Source organism: Ranitomeya variabilis, chromosome 4 (genome assembly GCF_051348905.1).
Source record: "Ranitomeya variabilis isolate aRanVar5 chromosome 4, aRanVar5.hap1, whole genome shotgun sequence".
NCBI classification, from domain to species: Eukaryota; Metazoa; Chordata; class Amphibia; order Anura; family Dendrobatidae; genus Ranitomeya; species Ranitomeya variabilis.
The window spans coordinates 250550453-250572206 of record NC_135235.1 but is presented as its reverse complement, the minus strand read 5'-3'; the positions used below and the strand labels follow the sequence as shown (position 1 = coordinate 250572206).

General features: G+C 48.2%; 1 protein-coding gene across 2 annotated transcripts in view; it reads right to left on the bottom strand.

Moving 5' to 3' along the window:
• Nucleotides 1-21754, bottom strand: part of KIRREL3 (kirre like nephrin family adhesion molecule 3) — an 823243-nt gene that overhangs the window by 303382 nt on the left and 498107 nt on the right. For both annotated transcript variants that reach the window (XM_077249436.1, XM_077249437.1), the window contains exon 2: nt 5940-5996. In XM_077249436.1, the coding sequence (XP_077105551.1) occupies nt 5940-5996 (57 nt within the window). The remainder of the gene's footprint in view (nt 1-5939; nt 5997-21754) is intronic.

Genomic DNA, 21754 nt, shown 5'->3' with positions numbered 1-21754 from the left:
GGAGCTCCCCCTAGTGGTGGCTGCAGACAGGATCTTATCATGTATCTCTGTATACAGCGAGCTCCCCCTAATGGTGGCTGCAGACAGGATCTTATCATGTATCTCTGTATACAGGGAGCTCTCCCTAGTGGTGGCTGCAGACAGGATCTTATCATGTAGCTCTGTATACAGGGAGCTCCCCCTAGTGGTGGCTGCAGACAGGATCTTATCATGTATCTCTGTATACAGGGAACTCTCCCTAGTGGTGGCTGCAGACAGGATCTTATCATGTAGCTCTGTATACAGGGAGCTCCCCCTAGTGGTGGCTGCAGACAGGATCTTATCATGTATCTCTGTATACAGGGAGCTCTCCCTAGTGGTGGCTGCAGACAGGATCTTATCATGTAGCTCTGTATACAGGGAGCTCCCCCTAGTGGTGGCTTCAGGCAGGATCTTATCATGTAGCTCTGTATACAGGGAGCTCCCCCTAGTGGTGGCTTCAGGCAGGATCTTATCATGTAGCTCTGTATACAGGGAGCTCCCCCTAGTGGTGACTGCAGACAGGATGTTATCATGTATCTGTATATACAGGGAGCTCCCCCTAGTGGTGACTGCAGACAGGATCTTATCATGTATCTCTGTATACAGGGAGCTCCCCCTAGTGGTGGCTGCAGACAGGATCTTATCATGTATCTCTGTATACAGCGAGCTCCCCCTAGTGGTGGCTGCGGACAGGATCTTATCATGTATCTCTGTATACAGGGAGCTCCCCCTAGTGGTGACTGCAGACAGGATCTTATCATGTATCTCTGTATACAGCGAGCTCCCCCTAGTGGTGGCTGCAGATAGGATCTTATCATGTATCTCTGTATACAGGGAGCTCCCCCTAGTGGTGACTGCAGACAGGATCTTATCATGTATCTCTGTATACAGGGAGCTCCCCCTAGTGGTGACTGCAGACAGGATCTTATCATGTATCTCTGTATACAGGGAGCTCCCCCTAGTGGTGACTGCAGACAGGATCTTATCGTATCTCTGTATACAGGGAGCTCCCCCTAGTGGTGGCTGCAGACAGGATCTTATGTATCGGTGTATACAGGGAGCTAACTTTGCCCCATCGCAGAATGCAATCAGGGGTAGATACTAGGATTGGTGTGAATAGTTTTGCAGGACCACTTGCACTGAACACATGTTTATGGCTGGTGGATGGGAGCCCTGAGAGCTGTTGCGTTCCTGCATCTGCCGCTCTTTGTTTGATTTGCTGGCCTGGCTGGATGTCATCATTGTATCATACAGAAGACGTTGCGTCAAGCCAGCTAATCAAGAGAAGAGCTATAGCTGCCGTCAGGTAGGAGGAGGATCTCAGGGCTCCTGTCTGGCGACCACAATTAGCATCATGTGGCTGATGGATGGGCTCCTGGGGACAGATGTGCTCCAGCAGAGGCCCTATGTATCCGTGCCCACTGTACACTGCAACCCCCCATCCAGGATCAGGGGCTGCAAGCTGATACATTGTGGACAGGCTCATTTATTACAGGGCCGCTGAGTGCGAGGAGTAATAATTGATCTAAGGAGATTTTCGTTCTCGCCTTTCATGGACGATCAGGAGATGTTCACAAATCCAGCGTTCAGAGACGGGCAAAGCTTTATAGAAGATATTACTCTGGCGAAAATCCCCTGTTGCTCCATTAAAAGGTGGAGAACGCTGTGATGAATCGTCTCCGGCGCAGGATCCCTTTGGTTACTAAGAGCCTTTTAACCGGCGTTTGACAAAGCAGCGCTGAATATAAAGAGACTTAACGCCGATTGCCGGGACGCCGCCTCGTCGACCCCTATGAGTGACGTGGAAAATAAGGAGTAGTCAGAGCCCAGACAAAGAGAAGCGAGTCCCCCCGATGCCTCCGGCTGCGGGAGACGCACGGGCTGAGCCGCGGTGACTGAGACTCCGAGGAAGAAGAGACTTGTCTGCTGTAATCGATGTAATTTCACACGTCTGAAAACTCTTAGACAAACGCATGAGAGCGGAAACGCACGCAAATTACAGGAGGAGGGTCTCAGGAAAGGCGCGCTTAACCCCGCCGACGCCGGCTCCGCTGCAGAGCTTGGCGTGCTCACCTGTGGCGGCTGCAGCGATACAATGTATCACCACGTGAATCATTTATGGCTCAGTCTCTTGGACATAATTGACCTCACTTTGATGTGATTGAGATGAAATATTAAACAGAATGAACGCCCCACGGAGCGACAACGCTGGATTCATGTACACATTCATTATGCAGCACCAGGTATCATGGGTGGAACAAAGCGACTTCATGTTTGGCAGGATTATAACCTCCGCTGCTTAAAGGGGTTGCTTTATGTAAAAAAAAACAACTTTTGCTCATAGGTTCAGATTCCTGGGGGAAAAAAACGAATGGAGCTTTACTTACGCTCCAGCTCTGGGTCTCCACCACTGCCCTGGTCTTAGCTGCATCTGGTGACATCATATCGACAGTGTTGCAGCCAATCACTAAGCTCAGCGGCCCTGCCAGTGTAGACAGCACAAGTAGTGATTGGCTGCACCCCAACATTAGACACCGTGGGCAGCACGGTAGCTCAGTGGATAGCACTGCAGCGCTGGAGTCCTGGGTTCAAATCCCACCAAGGACATCTGCAAGGAGTCTGTATGTTCTCCCCGTGTTTGCGTGGGTTTCCTCTGGGTTCTCCGGTTTCCTCCCACATTCCAAAGACATACTGATAGGGATTCTAGAATGTGAGCCCCATCGGGGACAGCGATGATAATGTGTGCAAACTGTAAAGCGCTGCGTAATATGTTAGCGCTATATAAAAATAAAGATTATCATTATTATTATTATCGAGGCAGCAGTGGAGACCCAGCACTGGTCCTCGGGAGGGTAGGGAAGGATCATTTGACTTACTACAGAAAGCTGAGCCAACTGTTTTTTTTTTTTAAATCCCTTTAAACAGAAGAGAACACGGGATCCACCATTCACAACAGGTGATGTCACAGCTCACCTCCTCCTCCTGTACAATGACTGATAACACCTCTATATACAGCTGATAACACAGGATCCACCATTCACAATAGGTGATGTCACAGCTCACCTCCTCCTCCTCCTCTACAATGACTGATAACACCTCTATATACAGTAGATAACACAGGATCCACCATTCACAATAGGTGATGTCACAGCTCACCTCCTCCTCCTGTACAATGACTGATAACACCTCTATATGCATAGATAAGAATCAAGAGGACAAATGGAAGCTTGCTTAGAAAAATATAAACATAAACTTTATTAGCAAAAATAGCAAATTAAAAAAAGGCAACCATCACAAAGTGACGGTGCAATACACAAACAGATAGCAAAAGACACCAGACAAATGAGTCTACCACACAGAGATATTGTCTAATGAGGAAAAACAGTCAATTCAAAGTGAAGGTGCAGGCAAAGCATATCTATATATATTTTTCTCTAAGGCAGTGTGCCCTAGCGGTATAAATCCCTTCAGAAGTGACCCATAAGTATGGAGTGTCTGTGGGCAGGGAAATTAACCTATGTACGGTGCCCCATATCCACTGCCTGAACTTGCAGAGAGTAGAAAGATAGCATGCCTCACCTGAATGTGGGTAGACCGATTGCACGTACCCCGACGCACGTTTCGCCGCTGTTCGCCTTGCTTTTTCAAGGGGAGTGTGACACTCCCATACACCATACACAATAGGTGGCGTCACAGCTCACCTCCTCCTCCTGTACAATGACTGATAACACCTCTATATACAGTAGATAACACAGGATCCACCATTCACAATAGGTGAAGCTACAGCTCACCTCCTCCTCCTCCAGCTGCACAATGTGTCTGCAGGGCCCCAGCTCTGGAGAGACAGTGAGACCGGTAGTGTGTCCGGTACGACGCTCACGATCTAGATGATATTTATTATTAAAGGGCAATGGTCCCATAGCTCCTATCAGGTTGGGGCTAGTTAAGGACAATGGTCGGGTTTAGCGAGGAGCCGGACTCTATTACAGCCCATAATTTATTAGTGATGGTCGGATCCCGAGGAGTGCGGCGGATAAACCATTAATTCATGAATATAGAATCAATACCAATGTGGAAGAACTGATATCATAGTAATGCAGCAAGGTCAGGGGGTCCAGCTGCGGGATGTCCGAGTAAGATTAATGCCGCCATTATGTGAACGATCAGCGGATGCAGCTGGGGAGAGCTTATTGTATTTTATGTGATTTACAGGGGCCACAAATGCAATTAAGGGGAAACTTATGGCCCAAATATCAGACAGAAGAGAAGGAAGATCCAGATCTCCTCCAGCACTCATGCTCTGCCCCGCAATCCGCATTTCTGCCGGCGAGTCACCGCAGCCAGGGAACACCCGGGGAGGTCTCCTCTTAGTACCCTGCTTGGAAGAACATACAATGCTGCAATGTCCCTCTTAGTAACAATCCTCAGGAATGGATGGATTTATCATTGTATAGTTTACTGCTCATCGCCGGGGTTACCAGCCACTTCTGCAGTTCATCAGAGGTGGTCGGTCTCCAAGGCAAAAAAGTGAAGCGCTGACAAGCTCTTTGCTATAGAGCATGTAAGAGCCGCACAGAAGCTGGTATGATCTAGAGATCCAGTCCAATAACAGCTCCCCGCTCTCTAGACGCTACGCAGCCTCTGGAGAGAGCAGAATCCCGCCAGTGTCCCAAAATATCAATCATCAGACATGCACCCCATCCCACGGCACGCAGGGGGCAAGAGAGCGGTGGGCTCCTGAAAACAGGAACAGAAGACACCCCCCTTAACCTACATGAAATGATTACTTCTACTCTAGTCACATCCCAAGCTGCAATCACCGCTTCACTGAGAGGTCCTTGAAACCTGTTATGGTTGGATCCTCAGCAGCTCATGGTGTACAGCATTCTGTGCCACGTAGTCCGGTATTAACCAGAAACAGGTAACACTACAAGTGCCACAATGCCACGCAGGAAGCATGGGAGAGAGGCGGCTGAGGGTCTGTGCACACCTGGAGGATACGGTCACAAGTGTCTGCACCATTTCTGCATCTCTTGGCAGGAAGGACGCAGAGTAGACACGTTTTTGCCTTGTGGTTTGCGGCGTTTTTTACATGCGCTTTGTTGCAGATTGTCCGCATTCATTAGTATAGGTGAGACCTGCTGCAAATCACAAAGAAGCAGCGTGTGCATGAGACCCCAGGATTCACAGACACTTTGCTGCATCAGGAAATCCTGCAGGGTTTGTGACAAATCTGTGCAGGAAAAAAAAAACACGACAAACCTGCAAGATGTGCACAGGCCCCAAACCATTTAGAAATAAACTAAAAGGGGATGTTCAGGATTAGCAGAAGATGGTGACTGGCACCCGGCCACCGGTGTCACACTGCAGCTCTGCACGTTCACTTCAACAGGGCTGGGCTGTAATACCAGACACAAGCTGCAGGGCGCGCTGTTTCTAGAAGAAGCCATGTGCTTTTAACCCTTTCACAATGCTTGAGTAATCGTGGGCTTCCATTCTCGCCATTATCTATGGGTCACTAATATGTGTGATGTGGATGCTGTTGTAAGGCTACATCACCAGAGCAGAGCCCAGTAAGTGTTGTCATAGGGACAGAGGAGCTGCAGCTCGCAATCTCCAACCACAGAAAGAAAATAACTTTTTCTACTTTTCTTATGTTCTCGTGTCTCACAGCTCCTCTCACTAATCTGAGGTTGTTTGTTCGGAGAAAAGTGTTTTAGAAAGAAGATTTTTGGCAATTTCTACATTTAGACGAGGAGTAAATGTCTTTTTTCTGTCTGGAAGCCAAGTGAAGACTCGTGTGAAAAGTTCCAGAAATTAACACATGAAATGAAAACATCTCCAATTTTTCTTGTTAGGAGCTAAGAAGCTGGGGGAAGGGGCGGACGACGACTCCAAGGGAAGCACAGGGAACTTACTTTCTGACATCTTGCGGAACTTGTCCTTTGACATAAATCCCAGGGTGAGACCAAAATCTGAAAAATAAAGATAAAGGATCAATTAGGTGACATCTCCGGCTCATTGTAACATGGAATATCATGCAAGTGTCCAAGATCTCTGCGTGCTGCCATTGAATGGGAACTGAGAAACGGCCCTGATCAGGCCGTCACAGCTGAGGGCTTGTTACAGTGTGTCCAGCCTGGCTGCTGATACAATGTGTCCGTGCAGGTGACACAGGAGCTCAGGTCACCACTGTCTACTCTGGACACTAAAGGAACATAGAAACATAACAGAATTGTCACCAATCCGTGTCTCCTGATCCAACGCCTGGGTGGCCCTGGATCTCTTCACCTAAAATCGACAGCTTCATCTATTAGACTGTCAATGTGAGATGAGGAGACCCACAGCCGGCCAAGTACAGACCTCCAAGCAGATGTGTGACCCCGGCCTTCAAATCTCCATTCATTTACAGCAAGAAAACATCTTGAAATAATAAGATGGCGCAGAAAGTTTAGAATGTTACAGATTAAGGTCTCGTTCACATGGTCAGTAATTTACATCAGTATCTGTAGCCAGCAGTGGATGATAATGCAGAAGAAGTGACGCGAATACTGATGTCAAATACTGACAGTGTGAACGTGGCCTTTGGGTTAAAGAGACTGCACATCAGCATGAAGCGGTGATAGCGGCTCAGGTACCGTAATGGTGTATGCGCGATCTGCGGTGTCATCAGCGATAATGAGGATTTATAAGAGGGCTGCTCGTTACAGGACTCCGCACATCATGTGACTGGTGTGAACCGCTGTTTGCTGCCTGAGATTTGCTCATTACAAAATGTACAATGACACATTAACGGACGACTATTAATTGCGTCTTTATGACTCCACCGCTGCACCGGCTTTATTTTATGTGGACGCATTAAATTGATGAATTCTCCAACTAAAGTTTCTGATCAGAGGGCACTGACGATCCCGGCCATCGCTAAGCTTCACTATGTGCGCACAGACCAGAGCTGCACTCAGACTGCAGAATTAAAGGGAACCCATAATCAGTTCAGACCATAAGCCGCAATGTGGGGTCTCAAGAGACATTTCAGGCCATTAACAGCAACAGTGAACCAGAATACCATAGAAAAAGACATATAACAGCTCTGGTGCTCTACACAAATGCTCTCCAGGAGTCCTGTGTGGATTCCTTCAGCAGTCGGGTGTCCCGAGCTCCCCGGCATCCTCCCCATCATCCCCCCGGCATCCTCCATATCATCGCCCACATCATTCAGCATTCTTTGAACCTTACTGTGGAAGAAACACCCATAGGACACTTAATTGAGACCTATCACCTCTTGGAAAACTTCATGAAGCAAAAAGGTGACCAAAATGTAAAACCAAAGTCAAATAGGTAAAATTAGGAAACTTAAAAATTTCCCGTTGACTTGAGTAGTGAGAAATTTGGCCGATTAAGACAAAGTCTAGAGTCGGCTGACACTGGGGATCTCTGCTGTCTCACTATACTGACAGATGTGTGAGACTTGGTGCTTCTGACCCGAGAGATAGCACTTTATAGGAAGAGACTGTGCAGCATGGAAACACAGGAGAGATCTGAGCTGTTACCTTCATGTTAAATGGTGTTATACAAAGATAGTGTAAGATTAGTTCCTGTAGGAGGTGGGGAAAATGTATGCACATCTGCATTTCACTGGCCTTTCGGATGCATTGATTACTTCAGCCTATTTGTAAGTTGATATCTCCCATAGAAGAAAATATCACCAGATTTTGCCCTCACTCTGGAACAATTAAAGTAAAACCTGTGTCCCTGAAATACTCTGGAAATAGTCTGAATTGCTAATGAAGAGAATCCTAGAAATATCCTAGAATTTAATCTACTGTCATCTTATGCTGGTTTTTCCTATAACCTATAGATCCTCCTTAAAGAGTAATTTCAATATAGTCAAGGAGTTATTGAATCTTTTACTATTACTCCACTCCATCAACCAACACAGTAACAATATTATTACAAGCCTTTCCTACAAGAGAAAGCAGCATAAAAGCGGAAATGCCAGACTGTGCCCACAGTTATGGCGCCCTACATCCTCCTTCGCCCGCCCCAGAGGAGCTGCTAATCCAGAAATGCCAGACTGTGCCCAGGGTTATGACACCCTACATCCCCTTCTCCCACCCGACAGGAGCTGCTTGTCGAGGAATCAGAGACTGTGCCCACAGTTATGGCACCCTACATCCCCTTCTACCGCCCCAGAGGAGCTGCTAATATAGATATTCCAGACTGTGCCCACAGTTATTGCGCCCTACATCCTCCTTCTCCCGCCCCAGAGGAGCTGCTAATCCAGAAATCCCAGACTGTGCCCACAGTTATGGCGCCCTACATCCCCCTTCTCCCGCCCCAGAGGAGCTGCTAATCCAGAAATCCCAGACTGTGCCCACAGTTATGGCACCCTACATCCCCCTTCTCCCGCCCCAGAGAAGCTGCTAATATAGACATTCCAGACTGTGCCCACAGTTATGGTGCCCTACATCCTCCTTCTCCCGCCCCAGAGGAGCTGCTAATTCAGATATCCCAGACTGTGCCCACAGTTATGGCGCCCTACATCCCCTTCTACCGCACCAGAGGAGCTGCTAATCCAAAAATCCCAGACTCTGCCCACAGTTATGGCACCCTACATCCCCTTCTCCTGCCCCTTAGGAGCTGCTATTCCAGATATCCCAGACTGTGCCCACAGTTATGGCGCCCTACATCCCCTTCTACCGCACCAGAGGAGCTGCTAATCCAAAAATCCCAGACTGTGACCACAGTTATGGCGCCCTACATCCCCTTCTCCTGCCCCTTAGGAGCTGCTATTCCAGAAATCCCAGACTGTGCCCACAGTTATGGCGCCCTACATCCCCTTCTCCTGCCCCATAGGAGCTGATAATCCAGGAATCCCAGACTGTGCCCACAGTTATGGCGCCCTACATCCCCTTCTCCTGCTCGATAGGAGCTGCTAATCCAGGAATCCCAGACTGTGCCCACAGTTATGGCGCCCTACATCCCCTTCTCCTGCCCCATAGGAGCTGCTATTCCAGGAATCCCAGACTGTGCCCGGCATTATGGCACCCTACATCCCCTTCTCCCGCCCCATAAGAGCTGCTATTCCAGAAATGCCAGATGGTGCCCACAGTTATGGAGCCCTACATCCCCTTCTCCTGCCCCATAGGAGCTGCTAATCCAGGAATCCCAGACTGTGCCCGGCATTATGGCACCCTGCATCCCCTTCTCCCACCCCATAGGAGCTGCTATTCCAGAAATGCCAGACTGTGCCCATAGTTATGGAGCCCTACATCCCCTTCTCCTGCCCCAGAGGAGCTGCTATTCCAGAAATACCAGTCTGTGCCCACAGTAATAGCGCCCTACACCCCCTTCTCCCACCCCAGAGGAGCTGCTATTACAGGAATCCCAGACTGTGCCCAGCGTTATGACGCCCTACATCCCCTTCTCCCGCCCCATAGGAGCTGCTTTTCCAGAAATTCCAGACTGTGCCCGGGGTTATGACGCACTACATCCTCCTTCTCACGCAACGGAGGAGCCGTTATTCCAGAAATCCCACAGAGTGTTTGTGGGGTAATGGTGCCCTACATCCCCTCCTACCTCCTCAGAGTGGCCGCTATTCCAGAAATCCCTGACTGTGCCCGGGGTTATGACGCCCTACATCCCCCTCCTCCCACCCCAGAGGAGCAGCTTTTCCACAAATCCCACCACCTTCCTGTGTTGGGAGCCTCCCTGGAATTTCAGCATTAATCCTGTCTTGATTTTGGTCACATTTTAGATAAAAATAAGGGACTCTCAAATTGTAGTATCTGTCTATCTACTGGCTAACAAGGTACAAAGATCTATTTCTCCTGATCCATGCCCTCACTCTCACGCTGGAAATCACAGGGAAAGACAACTATTTGCCCTGCAGCGAATTGGTCAGGCTGTTACAACAAGGCAGTGAGCGCAGCTCTGGATGTGACTGGATTAAAAAAAAATCAATTCAGGACTAGCACAGAAAATTCTCAGCAGTGACTGGATTAATTAATAGCACAATTACAGTGTATAATGAGACTTTTCCCGTCTACAGGGTGTAAACACGCGCGGTGCGGTCACAGCAGGAGGAACCGACCCTTATTTGCCCTTTCGCGCCCATATTGCATCGGTGGCGGTGACCCGTATACTGACAGCTCAACCATATGTTCTGATGATCCTGGCAATATTCCTGGGTTGACTCTGCCAAGACACATGATGGAATAAAGCAGAATACAGGAATAATTAGCTCCTGTCACTGAGATCTTACGGGCTAATTCCAGCGCCCTGGGGCCCCGACCGCAGCAAAAACAAAGATTTAATATTAATCAGTGGCAGCAAGAGCTGAACTTAAGATTCACATCACCTGCCCGGCTCCCGGCAGAAATGTCCGTAGTGTTTTATTCATGACGAGATTTACTAAACCTTGTTAATCTTTAGTGCACCTGAGTGTCCGGCCAAGTGCTCAGAAGATAAGGGGCGCCGCAGGTTCTGGAGGGTGATGGCAGCTGGGGCCAGGGTTTTAGAGAAGTCACTGACAAGTAGGTCAGTAAGTTTGGAGAAAGTTACAGCAGATCCACCGGCCGGAGATGGGGGTCTCGGTCAGGGGCGTCCAGGGCCGGTGTCACAGGCGTTTATCGGGCGATACGCTGCCATGCGGCTGGTGCACTCCTGAGTCCTGACCACGGATGTCACACAGATTACTGGGAAATCAATAGAAATTACTTCATGATAATAACTGCCCCCATTATCTGCGGACTACAACTGACCCCTTAAAGTGCCCGTCAGCAGGATTGTGCTCAGTGACTACAGACAGTGTCAGGTCGGTGCCGTTATACTGATTACACTGATACCTGTGATCAGGATTGCGCTCAGTGACTACAGACAGTGTCAGGTCGGAGCCGTTATACTGATTACACAGATACCTGTCAGCAGGATTGTGCTCAGTAACTACAGACAGTGTCTGGTTGGTACCATTATACTGATTACACTGATACCTGTGATCAGGATTCTGCTTAATAACTACAGACAGTGTAAGGTCGGTGCCGTTATACTGATTACACTGATACCTGTGATCAGGATTGTGCTCAGTGACTACAGACAGTGTCAGGTCGGTGCCGTTATACTGATTACACTGATACCTGTGATCAGGATTGTGCTCAGTGACTACAGACAGTGTCAGGTCGGTGCCGTTATACTGATTGCACTGATACCTGTGATCAGGATTGTGCTCAGTGACTACAGACAGTGTCAGGTAGGTGCCGTTATACTGATTACACTGATACCTGTGATCAGGATTGCGCTCAGTGACTACAGACAGTGTCAGGTAGGTGCCGTTATACTGATTACACTGATACCTGTGATCAGGATTGTGCTCAGTGACTACAGACAGTGTCAGGTCGGTGCCGTTATACTGATTACACTGATACCTGTGATCAGGATTGCGCTCAGTGACTACAGACAGTGTCAGGTTGGAGCCGTTATACTGATTACACTACCTGTGATCAGGATTGTGCTCAGTGACTACAGACAGTGTCAGGTCGGAGCCGTTATACTGATTACACTGATACCTGTGATCAGGATTGTGCTCAGTGGCTACAGGCAGTGTCAGGCCGGTGCCGTTATACTGATTACACTGATACCTGTGATCAGGATTGTGCTCAGTGACTACAGACAGTGTCAGGTCGGTGTCGATATTCTCATTACACGGATACCTGTGATCAGGATTGTGCTCAGTGGCTACAGGCAGTGTCAGGTCGGTGCCGTTATACTGATTACACGGATACCTGTGATCAGGATTGTGCTCAGTGGCTACAGGCAGTGTCAGGTCGGTGTCGATATTCTGATTACACGGATACCTGTGATCAGGATTGTGCTCAGTGGCTACAGGCAGTGTCAGGTCGGTGCCGTTATACTGATTACACGGATACCTGTCAGCAGGATTGTGCTCAGTGACTACAGACAGTGTCAGGTCGGCGCCGTTATACTGATTACACTGATACCTGTGATCAGGATTGTGCTCAGTAACTACATACAGTGTCTGGTCGGTACCATTATACTGATTACACTGATACCTGTGATCAGGATTCTGCTTAATAACTACAGACAGTGTCAGGTCGGTGCCGTTATACTGATTAAACTGATACCTGTCAGCAGGGTTGTGCTCAGTGACTACAGACAGTGTCAGGTAGGTGCCGTTATACTGATTACACTGATACCTGTGATCAGGATTGTGCTCAGTGACTACAGACAGTGTCAGGTCGGTGCCGTTATACTTATTGCACTGATACCTGTGATCAGGATTGTGCTCAGTAACTACAGACAGTGTCAGGTTGGTGCCGGTATACTGATTACACTGATACCTGTGATCAGGATTGTGCTCAGTAGCTACAGACAGTGTCAGGTTGGTGCCGTTGTACTGATTACACTGATACCTGTGATCAGGATGGTGCTCAGTGACTACAGACAGTGTCAGGTCGGTGACATTATACACGGACGTGACACTGTGTAGTTACTGTACACAATCCAGATCACAGGTATCAGTGTAATCAGTATAGCGGCGGCGACCTGACACTGTCTGTTGTCACTGAGCACAATCCTGATCATAGGTATCAGTGTAATCATTATAGCGGCACCGACCTGACACTGTCTGTAGTCACTGAGCACAATCCTGATCACCAGATATCAGTGTAATCAGTATAACGGCACTGACCTGACACTTTCTGTAGTCACTGAGCACAATCCTGATCACAAGTATCAGTGTAATCAGTATAGTGGCGGCGACCTGACACTGTCTGTAGTTACTGTGCACAATTCTGATCACAGGGCACTTTAAGGATGCAGACAGTTTTACTTTTGTGATTTCCTTTCTTCCTCTCCTTCTTCCATGAGCCTTAACTTTTGTATTTTTCTGTGGCCATATGGTGTATTTTGTGGGACGAGTAGTAATTTTGAATGGCACCATTCACTGTACCATACAAAGTACTAAAAAAAACGGGAAACAATATCAAAGAGGGGAAAAATAATGAACAAAATGAGACGTAATTCCAGGTCTGTCTGATTGTGACATCACACTTACAGGTTTGGCGTTTTAATAATTTTAGCGGCTCAGAAAAAAATTAACTTTTTTTTTGGAGTGGAAAAGAAAAGAAATATTTTAATTGTTTTTTAATCTTTTAGTCCCCCTAAAGGACTTAAATCTGCATTTGTTTGATCGCCTGTAGTATATGCAACAAGACTACAATGGTCACTGTCTGTACAACACATAATGTGAATCACTGGTACAAGGGAATATACAAAACTACAATATTTAAAAGAAAGATTTGTTTCTTTCTTCGTTTATGAGACATTTTTCCTTTGCCTCCAGAACTCATCATTCACTCTGAAATTCTCCTAAAGTTTGTCTTGACCAAAGCAAGACAGACGGCCAGGTGTAAGTTTTACACGGGGAGAGCGAGGAGAACTGAACACAGTGCTAGATAAGGACAGAGTGCTGCAGCTTTACGCAACAGCTATATCTCACTGCAGTGCTGGATTCCCAGCAATACAGCTCAGTGCTGCTCTGTTATATCCTCCAATGTACTTCTGCTTCTAAACATGCACAATGTAGAGACAGGAGAGCAGTAAAACATACTCTGAAGTCACCTGTAATGACAAGTAGGGGTCACCAAGATGGCAGCAACAAGGGCCTTTACTAGGGGCCCACGTGTCACAGAGTGATGCACGCTGGAGGTGAAACACCCCAGATCAGGCCACAAAAAAAAACAAACAAAAAAAAAAGAGCATGAACCGCACCTCCAAAAATCATACGTTGATCTAAAGCCGCTTGGCAAAAATTTATATTACTGAACATGAGGTTTTCAGTTTAACATTCTGATCAGACTGTATGAAGCCCACTGCCACTTCACGGCAAACCTCGTAGTGGGTCCTACCGCCCTAACGGAGCTTAGCCATGCGCCAACCACCGCCACAGCAGCAATGCACCAGCAGGGCGGACGGCCTGTTGCCCCACAGCACCTATGCTGCAAGACTGAGCCCCCATGACTCCAGACCGCGCCGCCCCACCAGCCCAAAGCCACGGCAACAATGGCCGCCACACAGCACCAGCACCAAAATGAAAGGAGCAATTAAACTCACCTTCCTCCAGCTCTTCAGTGAGAGCCAAAATGGGCTAGACCCCTTACTTTGCAGTCTCCTGCTAATTAAAATCACCTGTACCAAATGGGAGGAGTGCTGGTCCATGAAAGAGACAAGAACATGCTTTGTACAACAAGAAAAAAAAAGAGCATGAACCGCACATCCCAAAATCATACGTTGATCCATAGCTCCCAACCGTCCCTCATTGTGCGGGATTGTCCCGGATTTGATTCTTTGCCCCGCTGTCCAGCGCAGGACGCTCTCGTCCCGGGAGACAGCAGACTCCCGTCTCACCCCCTTTTGTTAGGCCACGCCCCTTCCCCATGTTCCTGAGGCTCCCAGCGTCACTGTTCAGAGAGGGAGAGAGAGGGGACTCACTTCTAGTTTGAGGTACGTAACAGCCGAACACAGCCTGGGTGCCGGCGGCATGAATGTAAGCAGCAGACCAGTGTGAGTGGACTGGAGCTGCTAATTATAATGCCTGGCTAGTGTAATCGTGCGTGGAATGAGTGGGGCTGAGCAGGGTGGGACGGACACACTCACAGCCTCCCTCTGTTTGCCTCGGCTGCTCAGTGCTCACTGCTGTGTTCTTATTGCAGAGCGCCCAGTGTGAGTGAGTAGTGGATGTCACAGATCGATGACTCACTGACATGTCTGTCTCCAGTCAGTGCATTTAAGGAGGAGCAGCTGCAGCTCCCTGGGAGAGGGTGATGACACGACACTATTGTGGCTGCTATTTCCCCATGCATAAAAAGGGCTAAGCCAAAGCCGCTGTGACAGTCTGCCACTGTAATGTAGCAGAGCCGTGTGTGTACAAGGTGTATGGATCGGAGCAGCGTGTGAAAGGTGTATGGAGCAGAGCCATGTGTGTACAAGGTATACGGAGTGGAGCAGCGTGTGCAATGTGTATGGAGCGGAGCCGTGTGTGTATGAGGTGTACGGAGCGGAGCCGTGTGTGTACGAGGTGTACGGAGCGGAGCCGTGTGTGTATAAGGTGTATGGAGCTGTGCCGTGTGTGTGCAATGTGTACAGAGCGGAGCAGCGTGTGCAATGTGTACGGAGCGGAGCCGTGTGTGTGTGCGAGGTGTACGGAGCGGAGCAGCATGTGCAAGGTGTATGGAGCGCAGTCGTGTGTGTATGAGGTGTATGGAGCGGAGCCATGTGTGTACGAGGTGTACGGAGTGGAGCCATGTGTGTACGAGATGTATGGAGAGGAGCTGTATGTGTATGAGGTGTACGGAGCGGAGCCGTGTGTGTGCGAGGTGTACGGAGCGGAGCCGCATGTGCAAGGTGTATGGAGCGGAGTCGTGTGTGTACGAGGTGTACGGAGCGGACGCTGGCTGTGTCGGATCGGAGCAGATATTGCTCCTCGCTCTGACACTGACTGGCACAGGAGACATGGAGAGGTCTTCGTCAGTGGCGTATCACAGCTGCAGCGACGTGAGCAGTCAGCGGCGCTGCTGGATGACACCATTCAGCGCCGTGGGAGTGGAAGCTGCCGGCTGCTGCGAGGGAGCGCGGTGAAAGGTGTGTGTGTGTAGTGATGGAGAAGGCAATGATGGGGGTGGGGTAACCATGTGTGGCCATTATACTGCACCCAGCATTGTGTGGGGCCATTATACTGTACAAAGCATCATGTGGCGCCATAATACTGTATGGACCATCATGTGGGGCAAGTATACTGTACGCAGCATCATGTGGGGCCATTATACAGTATGGAGCATAATGTGGCCAATGGCCATTGTACAGTATGGAGCGTCATGTGTGGCCATTGTACAGTATGGAGCGTCGTGTGTGGCCATTGTACAGTATGGAGCGTCGTGTGTGGCCATTGTACAGTATGGAGCGTCGTGTGTGGCCATTGTACAGTATGGAGCGTCGTGTGTGGCCATTGTACAGTATGGAGCGTCGTGTGTGGCCATTGTATAGTATGGAGCGTCGTGTGTGGCCATTGTACAGTATGGAGCGTCGTGCGTGGCCATTGTACAGTATGGAGCGTCGTGCGTGGCCATATTTTTTTGTTTATAATTATTGTTTACGAAACATTGTGATCAGAAGTGCTAAATGGGTGTGGTTGGGGCGTGGCTAGTTGTGAAATGGGTGTGATCAGAGGTGTGGCCTAAAATTTGTCGCTGCGCGCTATGCTGACTTTGTCCCTCTTTCCCTTCTTTGAAAGTTGGGAGGTATGGTTGATCTAAAGCCGCTAGGCAAAAATTTATATTACTGAACATGAGGTTTTCAGTTTAACATTCTGATCAGACTGTATGAAGCCCACTGCCACTTCACGGCAAACCTCGTAGTGGGTCCTACCGCCCTAACGGAGCGGAGCCATGCGCCAACCACCACCGCAGCAGCAAAGCACCAGCAGGGCGGACGGCCTGTTGCCCCACAGCACCCATGCTGCAAGACTGAGCCCCCATGACTCCAGACCGCGACGCCCCACCAGCCCAAAGCAACGGCAACAATGGCCGCCACACAGCACCAGCACCAAAATGAAAGGAGCAATTAAACTCACCTCCTCCAGCTCTTCAGTGAGAGCCAAAATGGCCTAGACCCCTTACTTTGCAGTCTCCTGCTAATTAAAATCACCTGTGCCAAATGGGAGGAGTGCTGGTCCATGAAAGAGACAAGAACATGCTTTGGGCGGTAGGACCCACTACGAGGTTTGCCGTGAAGTGGCAGTGGGCTTCATACAGTCTGATCAGAATATTAAACTGAAAATCTCATGTTCAGTAATATAAATTTTTGTCTAGCGGCTTTAGATCAACGTATGATTTTGGGATGTGCGGTTCATGCTTTTTTTTTTTTTTCTTGTTGTACATTGTCATTATTTGTACCAAAGTTCTAAAAGTGCTGCATGTTTGATAAACTTGTTGCTCCTTCACATAAAACACTTCTATCTGGAGCCGATTATTCCACTTTTTACTCCAACGTTTACATGAATGAAGTTACAATTTTGTGACTTTAAGAAGTTGTAATTCCTAAACCTGGCTTCACCCTATTTGTCCAGGGATCCGCGCCTGATTTATCCCACCTTCTTTATAAAAGTGGCAAAAGTCACATCAAGATCCTAATTTTTGTGCAAAAAAAATCTGCATTGAAATTTGTGACTTTTTTTTGTGCCACAGGACAGGCAGATCCACGCGCTCTGCGATAGTTCCTTGCCACAAAAGAGCATTGCGGCTTCCTATTTACTAACCTTGGTATATTGATATATTTATCCCTTTTGTGCCTCCTTTTTCTTCTTGTTGGCTTTGTTATACGTTGAGGCTCATCTCGGTTACGTACGACTACTGACGTTTTGATGACTTTGTGACCTTGTTTGTTGGGTTTTAACACTTTGTGAATATTTTTCCCAGCAATATGCGCTCCTGAAGGATGATGATGGAACTCGATATTCTGATTCAATTATAAATTTTATTTCAAACTACAATACAACCGGTTTCGACTTCTTAAGAGTCTTCCTCAGGTATAATGTCATGCAGGGTTTTATGTATTGGATACAATGTATCATCTCTGCAGTATAACATACTGATACATTTTGTAACACATCTATAAAGCCATCATCTGAGGGTCGGCGCCAGCAGTAATAGGAGCTTCCTTAGAGATGATGGCGAGGGCCCGCACTTCAGGCGCAGACCGTACAGCCCCTCATATACGGCCCCCTAGGAGGTGACATTTCTGGACCCTGGCACTTTGCTGGTGATTTATTAGCATTAACATGAATGAGCCTCTTCTCCGCGCCTTGCTTCATCCATTCAGCTCGGGCGCTCGGCTGGAATATTAATAGTTCTTCACTTTCCTGGATGGGAAATATGATTGGTCGGCCGCCGGCTCCTGCCGCGAGCGAGGGCCGGTAACTCCGGGATAAAGGAATTAATGAAGTGAGTGTACAGTATACAGAACTGTAATCTCTGCCTGATAAATTGGAACCGGGGTCCCTGAAGGACAGATAATGCCGCCCTTCTCTAAATGAACAGCTGGCCGGAACATGGCGGCTCCTGTCGCCTTAGGAACAGCGACGGCTTTGATCTCTGAAGCTCTCCACAGGGCCGGGGACTATCAGCGCGGAGCAGACACCAGCAGGTCTTGGCCTTAAACCCACAAGATGCTTTATTACTTTTCCATATAACATTTTTCCTTTTTCGTCTTCTTTTTTTCTCGCTCAGTAAAGCTGGAACACAAGCGGACTCCGGCTCGCCACGATAACGTCTCTGAAGAAGACAGGGGATGGCGATCTATAAACTGCAGCCACGGATGGCGTAGACGAGTGCACAGCGCCCACAGCGCCACCTCACTACGGGACCCTCATAGAAAAGGATCACGTACCGCCGCCCTGAGCCCGCGCCCCAGACCGGTGCCAGAAAAAACATGGCTGCTCTTTGGTCACAGGCAATCGGCTCCATACATGACATCACTTCACAGCTTAAATAAGACCACCTCCTTCACCTCCGCATCGTCATCCTCCTCACTTCTCCTGCTCCTCCTCTTCCTCCCATCACAGTGTTCTCTTTATATATCACAGTCATCATATTATACAGCACTGTGCACTTACAATTGCTCATTTTTCCTTTCTACCCAGATGATTCTTCTTATTTCCATTAGCTCTATGACATCACGCGATTAGTAACTGAGGAGCTGAATCCTTCTAAGATCTATGTATAAACAGGAGGTCAATTTTCCTGCATGAGTCATCACTGTAAAAGTCCTGGGGGGCGGTTGAGGGAGCAGCTCGGTCAGGAGGTGAAGAGGGGAATGATAAATGCAGGGACAAGAGACTTCCTGTTTCTACAAAGAGCAGAGAAAAGAGAAGGATTATCTGGATAGAAAATGAGCAATTGTAATTGCACAGCGCTGTATAATATGATGAGTGCGATATATAAAGAGGAGAAACACTGATGGGGGAGGAAGAGGAAAATAAGGAGGAAGAGGAGGAGGAGGGTTCCTTAACATTTTACTCCAGCCACATACAAAGATGCATTAATAATCCTCCTGGTTCCTTGACTGGAGAATAAGACATAATGTAACAGCAGAATAGTGAGTGCAGCTCTGGAGGTGACTGGAGGATAAGATATAAAGTAATACAGTATCAGCTCACAAAGAGGAATACAAGACATTTATGTCACTCCATGGTTTATGCAGATAGCCAATATACCGGTATGCTAAACTTACAAGATCAAAATAAAACCTGACCCAAGTGCTCCTGTTCAAGGGGAATGCAGGTATTTTCTAAAATGAGATGAATCGAGGTTTCCAATTTTGGTCTCCAGGGCAGTGATCTCCAACTTGTGGTTCAACATCAGTTGCAAACTACAAGTCTCAGCATGTGCTGACAGTATGTCCGTCAGAATGAGCTGGGAGTAGTAGTTTTGCAGTATTCGGAGTCACTGAGGTTGGAGACTGCAGCCCCAGAGATTGCCGTCACTTCATCTCCCATCTCCACATTCACTCCTGTCACGGATATTAAGTGAAATCTTTATGTACTCGGCTGAATTAATGGTTATGGACAGAGATTACAGCTCTGCTAAATGGCCGTCCCTTCACATTCCCATTTTCGGTGACATTCAGGAAAATGTAAGATGCGCTCTCTGATGTCGGCCGCTTTGTAAAGTACAATTGGCTCGTTTGTTAACGAGGCTGATGATATAATGACTTTATTATTGATACATTGATGTATGCTGCGTTGTGCGCTCTCTATAGGACTCCGTGCTGCATTGTTAGAGGCTTATTTATGGCCAATGCTGAAAGTGACACAAATTGTAAGAATATTTCATAATAGGATTTTAATTGACCCCTGAGTGTTTGAGTGGATCAATGGCTGCCGAGAGGAAATTGTGATAGAACATGATGCATGCAGCACCCATAATCACACATCCGCCCTACAATGGGTGTACCCATAATCACACACCCGTCCTACAAAGGGTGTACCCATAATCACACACCCGCTATACAATGGGTGTACCCATAATCACACACCCGCCCTACAATGGGTGTACCCATAATCACACACCCACCCTACAATGGGTGTACCCATAATCACACACTTGCCCTACAACGGGTGTACCTATAATCACACACCCACCCTACAACGGGTGTACCCATAATCACACACCCACCCTACAAAGAGTGTACCCACAATCACACACCCGCCCTACGAGTGTACCCATAATCACACACCCGCCCTACAATGAGGGTACCCGTAATCACACACCCACCTACGAGTGTACCCACAATCACACACCCACCCTACAATGAGTGCACCCATAATCACACACCCACCCTAAAATGAGTGTACCACAATCACACACCCACTCTACAATGAGTGTACCCATAATCACACACCCACCCTACAATGAGTGTACCCACAATCACACACCCACACTACAATGAGTGTACCACAATCACACACCCACCCACCCTACAATGAGTGTACCCACAATCACACACCCACCCTACAATGACTGTACCCACAATCACACACGCACCCTACAATGACTGTACCCACAATCACACAACCACCCTACAATGAGTGTACCCATAATCACACACCCGCCCTACAATGACTGTACCCACAATCACACAAGCACCCTACAATGACTGTACCCACAATCTCACAACCACCCTACAATGAGTGTACCCACAATCACACACCCACCCTACAATGACTGTACCCACAATCACACACGCACCCTACAATGACTGTACCCACAATCACACAACCACCCTACAACGAGTGTACCCACAATCACACACCCACCCTACAATGAGTGTACCCACAATCACACACCCACCCTACAATGACTGTACCCACAATCACACACCCGCCCTACAACGAGTGTACCCATAATCACACACCCACCCTACAATGGGTGTACCCATAATCACACACTTGCCCTACAATGGGTGTACCTATAATCACACACCCACCCTACAACGGGTGTACCCATAATCACACACCCACCCTACAAAGAGTGTACCCACAATCACACACCCACACTACAATGAGTGTACCCATAATCACACACCCGCCCTACAATGAGGGTACCCGTAATCACACACCCACCTACGAGTGTACCCACAATCACACACCCACCCTACAATGAGTGCACCCATAATCACACACCCACCCTAAAATGAGTGTACCACAATCACACACCCACTCTACAATGAGTGTACCACAATCACACACCCACCCTACAATGAGTGTACCCACAATCACACACCCACCCTACAATGACTGTACCCACAATCACACACGCACCCTACAATGACTGTACCCACAATCACACACGCACCCTACAATGAGTGTACCCATAATCACACACCCGCCCTACAATGACTGTACCCACAATCACACACGCACCCTACAATGACTGTACCCACAATCTCACAACCACCCTACAATGAGTGTACCACAATCACACACCCACCCTACAATGAGTGTACCCACAATCACACACCCACCCTACAATGACTGTACCCACAATCACACCCGCACCCTACAATGACTGTACCCACAATCACACAACCACCCTACAACGAGTGTACCCACAATCACACACCCACCCTACAATGAGTGTACCACAATCACACACCCGCCCTA